At 37.3% G+C, this 6,000-nt stretch overlaps 1 protein-coding gene across 2 annotated transcripts in view; it reads left to right on the top strand.

Annotated features, from left to right (window-relative positions):
* Positions 1-6,000, top strand: part of pik3r3b (phosphoinositide-3-kinase, regulatory subunit 3b (gamma)) — a 210,117-nt gene that overhangs the window by 111,780 nt on the left and 92,337 nt on the right. For both annotated transcript variants that reach the window (XM_046859409.1, XM_046859419.1), the window contains exon 7: positions 1,899-1,984. In XM_046859409.1, coding sequence (XP_046715365.1) covers positions 1,899-1,984 — 86 coding nt within the window. The remainder of the gene's footprint in view (positions 1-1,898; positions 1,985-6,000) is intronic.

Genomic DNA, 6,000 nt, shown 5'->3' with positions numbered 1-6,000 from the left:
GTGTGTGTGTGTGTGTTCGTAAGAGCAATCTTGATGAAACATCTATGTGCAGAATTGTCGTTTCTAACATCAGCCTTGAAAAAGTTTCAAGTGGAGTTGAAAGTAGTATTTGCGGCTGTGAGGGTGATGATCATGTGGATGCTCAGCAGGCTCTCGACTTGCTCAGAGGCATGCAACTAAAACTCTGTTGTGTACCTGAGTGTTTTGTGCATGTCAATTATCAGGATTATGCAAAGAATAAATGCTGATTTAACAGATTCTTCATGTCAGTTTAGGAGGTCTCTGACATGTCCATGTCTCATATCTCCATCTCCCAAAAGTAATAGATTGATTTATTCTTAGTCTTAGTCTTGATTTATTATAGTGTGGGACCTAAATGAACCAGTATCAGAATGTATTTACTGATACAGAGATTTCAAAGCACTTTTGTAAGCCACTCTGGATGAGTGCATCTGCCAAATGCCATAATATAATGTACGTGACAGTAATTTGGTACTTGGAAGCTCACAACATAATTTGACTATACAATTGATTTATATAATGTACATTAAAAACAGGTCGTCTCTGACTTATGATAAAAAGGTGTTATGAAGCCCACATTGTAACTTGATTGGTTTTTGTAAAGAATGGTGATCAGTATAGGGCAGTATACTGTAATTTATTAATAATTTAACAAATTGCAGCACATAATTTAGCAGAACAGAACAATTTACACTACCGTACTCTATAAACTATACAGTATATAATTATATGGCAGCGGGAACATGGACAATCGCCGGTTTCTTTGTGGAGAGTGGAGCATACTGCTATGTTTGCCTGCCGCGCAAAATATTTTTATAATTTTGTCGCATCGCCATAGTAATCGCAAGATCGCAAAATCGTATATCTTAACATCGTAACTTTAACTTTTTTTATGCCAAAGATAAGATTTACTTTTAAAAGCATATACTTTTACGTTACAGTTTTAAAATGAAATACAGTGGTACCACGACATACGAGTTTAATTCGTTCAGTAACCTTGCTCGTATGTCAAATTGCTCGTATTTCCCCATTGAAATGAATTGAAATGCCATTGGGGGTTGGGGGTTGGTAGAGGCGATAAGCGGAGGCGGAGGAAAACTCGTTTTTTACTATCACTTCTGCACACTACGTATCCCTAAACTTTAAATTTTTTACTTTTCCTTCTTTGCTTATCTTAATTTTCGTCACAATCTTCGCTTTCTGGCTTCGATTCGCCATCTAGCAGCGGCGTCTCAAGCTCGTATCTCAAGTTTTTGCTCGCGTATCAAAGCAAAAAATCGACCGATCTCGTATCTCAAAAAAACTCGTATGTTAGGGCACTCGTATGTCGAGGTACCACTGTACAATACAAATACCTACAAATACAAAGGAAAAAATTCAAATTTTCCCTCTGTAAATTGGCCTAATTTGTATAAAATCTGTTTTATTTAAGACTGGAATTTTCTACCATTTTACATTTTGTTTTGAAAGGCAAATATTGCTCTTAGCACCTTCAATACATTGACAGAAATAACATTGGCAAAATGTAAATGTACTGAAATATTGTACACTGTAGGAAAAACGAAATGTTTTTGTATATAACTTAAATATGCAAAGATCTTATTCTAATATTCCTCCGAGCTCCTCAGGGTGACTGAAATTGGTGCAGTGAGGTTTTTTTTTTTACAGCGAATGCTACCTGTATAAAATACAGTAGCTATTATTTGAAATAGTGTTTCTAAACAAAGTTTCATTCAAAAAACATTATATATTAAAAGAAAATGCTTGCGGTTAAAATATCATCAGGAAATCCATTGAAAATTCAGGAGTGTGTGACTCAAGAGTCTTATAAAACTCAATATGAGCTCTTTCATTGATAAGGTCTTTTGTTCATTCAGTGCTGATGTGAACCCTGATCATCACATGAAGATTCTGGAAGCCCTCATTGCTGTAGGAGGCCTGACTGAGATGCAAGCTGCACCAGGTAGGCAAGATCTCCATTTTGTTCTGTTAAATGTATGCATATCATTGAGGAGGTTTTGTTTCTTGGTTATCAGTTTCCTGCTCTACTTTATTTCTGAATGCAGATGTGCACCACAGCACATTTTTTCCTAACTGAGGTCACTTATGTGATGATAATTTCTCTCCGGTGATTGCGATTGTTAGCGGTAGTGTAGGCGGTGTCTGTCTCTCTGTTTCAAGTGATTAAGTTGTTCCGAAATAAAGTTTGTAAAGCCTGAGTGTGTGTCTTGGTGACTGATGAAGGCTGCTGAGGGGTCAACGAATGTTTGTGAATAGATGGCAACAGAAGAGAGCAAGGAGCAAATGAGAAGGAGATGATCCTCCTGTCCAATGACTGACTCGGGCTCTGCTGAGGCCTGGCAGCAGTGTGCAGCAATGAATCTTGATTTCCTGTCAGGGATTTTTTTGGCAAGCCCAGTCTCTCTCTCTCTCTCTCTCTCTCTCTCTCTCTCTCTCTCTTTCTCTCTCTCTGGTCTGTTTTGTGACTTAATGAAAGCAGTTTGACTTGGTGCCTGATACAGTTCTTCAGCTGAGGTTTATTTAACTTATGCATTTCTCACTCATAGAGAGAGAGAGAGAGAGAGAGAGAGAGAGAGAGAGAATGGCCAGGCTCCTCATTCGAAAGGCTCTAATCTTGAGTGAAAACAGTTAAGGCTGTTGAATCTCTGGAGTTATTAGTGCAAAATGAATATGCTTGATGTTTTTTTCTTTTACTTTGGATACACAATTCAACTTGGAGTATGTTTTTAATAGAGAGAATGAAAAGAAAGAAACCACAGCAGAATGTGCTGTTGGAGGAACACACTCTGAGATGAAGTGGAATTACTGTTACCACCTTAAAGTTTAGCATTTTTTCCCTATAACATGTTTTAGGCAAATTCTTTTATTCCTGTTACACCACAGCAGTTTGGCTACATGAGTATGAGTACATAGTTTATAACTAAAGAATGGAAAGTATACAACATATAGTTGTATGAATGAGTTAATTGTAAGTCGCTCTGTATGAGGGCCTCTGCCAAATGCTGTAAATGTGAAATGTTAATGTAAAATTCACATCCTGCCTGTATCCTGGCTGACTCTGTGCTCGGACCCCGGCTTCCTAACAAGCTAACAAGCTGGTATATGTAAAGAGAAAATTTCACTCTGCTGTAATGTATATGTGAAAGCTTCTTTCTTCATTTAAAGATACATTAAATGCGGTTCTTTTTCTTTGTTTTGAACACACCAAAGGGAAGATTTACAGGTTACAGTTTTACAAAATCCCATAATACGAATCTCACATGAACAAATTTGAAGCTTTTTTTTATTTTCCCCAGGAATCCTAATCCACATTTTTGCCTCATTTTGCATTTTTATGTTTGAGATTAGAATTGTTAATTATTTTGAATGCTCCACGCAATGACTTATTTAAAACATATATTTTGGTCACTCTTTCCAAAAAACGATAACCTATTTTTTTTTACTAAAAATTCATCAAGTGTTTATGTGATTTTCCATCATACAAGTCACAAGTCCCTGTGAGCCAACTGTTACTGTAGAAATAATATGACAGAGCACACCGATGTGAACCTTGCAGCTGACACCAGTCGTAGAGCTGCTGTTGTAAAAAATGAATCAGCATCTTTTGACCAATCAGAATTGTGAATTTGGCAGCGCAGTGGCATTCGTTTAGCATAAATATGGATTTTGAGTGTTAAAAGGGATAAATGACGTAGAGGAGAGGTATTAGTTAGAGTGTGCAGCCAAGCAGTGCTCTCTGAGTAACAGTCACTATATCATGAATATATTAAACAAAAAAATTTACAAAAAAGCTGACAAATGTGTATTAGGAGTCAAACAAGCGTCACTGTTTATATTATACACACACTCCTTTCTTTCCCTTTTTACTCTCTTTTTATGACTTCATATGTCCTGGTCAGCATGAGTGTTTTGTGTAAAAGTATGTTTTTTTTAACATATGATTTTACATATGATTCTACGAGTATGTTCAAGTATAAAAGTGCAGCCGGCAATGCTCAATCAGTACGTGCATTGCAGAGAATGTTTTGCCAGATTTATAGGGTGCAGTGCTGGTGTTGAGGGGTATTTATTATCAAGGTGATGGTGTATGTACAAATCCAGGTGTTTGGCATCTGGGTGTGGATGAATCTCCCATTGGCCCAGTACTGATGGCTTTGATTAAGGTCCGTCGTGTTGTTTACGTGCACCAAACATGAGGTCAGGGTCATGTGTGAACAGCAGGCGTTCCTTGGACAAGTGTGTGGTCATGCAAAGGTCAAATAAAATTGCCCAGACTGCCGGGACACCACTGGGCTAACACAACCCAGCTCAATGAGGATCCACCTGGGAAATGCCGTGTTTTCTTTGTGCGTGTGTCGAACTCTGGCATTTGCCGTTCATGACTCACAAGCAGCCTGGCGCAGGCAGTCAATCTGTCAGCTATTAGGCACACAACGTATTCCCCCGCCTTCCAGTGTACACACATACTCAAATACACGAGGAAATAAAACAACCCATCCATTCACGTTACAGCTCCTCATTTATTTCCCAAATAATTTTCTTATTTTGCTGTCGTAGAGGCACGCAACTTTGTGCCCTCAAATGCCTGGCTGCATCGACGCCACTAACCCCAGAATTGGCCTCTAATGGGTTACAGCTTGGTATGGTTTGTTGGTGAAATATTGTGTTTAAAGAGCAATCTTTGGGGGTTGTTTTTAGACTCGCCTCCTCTCAGATGAATGTGCATGTCAAAGGATGATAGATTCATTAAGAGTGTGTGTGTGTGTGTGTGTGTGTGTGTGTGTGTGTGTGTGTGTGTGTGTGTGTGTGAGAGAGAGAGAAAGAGAGAGAGAGTAAGAAAGATCATTAATATTGTGTACGGACATATTACATGACAAGATGTGTGACATAGCACCTTTGCTCTATAAGATTGTGAACAGATGTTTAAAGTGAGCTAGCGTAAAGTGTTGGAATCACACGCTTAGCAAAGTTTATATCATTTGAACTCATAACAGAGTTGAGTTGAATTATTATCATTGTTGTTTAATTGATGTTCAGCAACATTTCACATTTTTTTACCTCAGTGTATGTAAATGATTCTTTTTACTTGAGTTGTGCCATTTTACATAACATTTTGGTTAGCGGTTGATGCTAAATGTATTTACATTGTATTATTTTTTTTAATGGTGGAAATTTCAACCATTCACCACCACATGTGAGGAAAATGTTTATATTCATGAGATTTTTGTCTCATTTCCACATTCCTCTTGCCTTTGCATCATTTATTTTGCGAGACTACATTATTAGCTAGCTAAATCACTGACTTTAGCCATTATCTAGGTTGTAATCCTCACTTTGACAATTTGAATGTAAATCTCATCATATTTTTTTTCTTCCCAAAGTGAAAAACTTGAAACAAATCCATTTTTAATTTACTTTTATTCCCATAGACATGTGCATGTATATGTAATTTATAGTTAATCAGCCATTTTGAATGTTGAGTTTTTGAAGCAGGTCGTAAAAAAAAGTAATTTGAAAAGCAAGGTAAACAGTTATGAGCTAGATTTGGAAAATGTTAAGAAGAATGACGCAATTCAAGAGAGAGGCTGGTTAATAAATGACTTGTTGATCAAATGTAAATGATAACAGGAAGTCACTTGTTTTGTGAATGTTTCACAAAACAAGCAAAAAAAATGATAATAAAAAAATTACCTGCAATGTTATTAGAGGAATAAACACTTTGTAAAGTCACAATAAGTTCAATAACTTTATTTTGGCCTACATCATGCCAATACTACCATTGTTGATTATTTTCTCCACCATGTATTATCCCTTACCCGGCTTGACTCCTTTTACATGAGTCATTAATTACTGTAAGCAACTTGACCCTGTTCTGGTGTTTGTGTGTGTGTGTGTGTGTGTGTGTGTGTGTGTGTGTGTGTGTGTGTGTGTGTGTGTGTGTGCGTGTCTGTGTGAGAG

Source organism: Silurus meridionalis, chromosome 1 (assembly GCF_014805685.1).
Source record: "Silurus meridionalis isolate SWU-2019-XX chromosome 1, ASM1480568v1, whole genome shotgun sequence".
Taxonomy (NCBI): domain Eukaryota; kingdom Metazoa; phylum Chordata; class Actinopteri; order Siluriformes; family Siluridae; genus Silurus; species Silurus meridionalis.
This window is presented reverse-complemented; position numbering and strand designations above follow the sequence as displayed.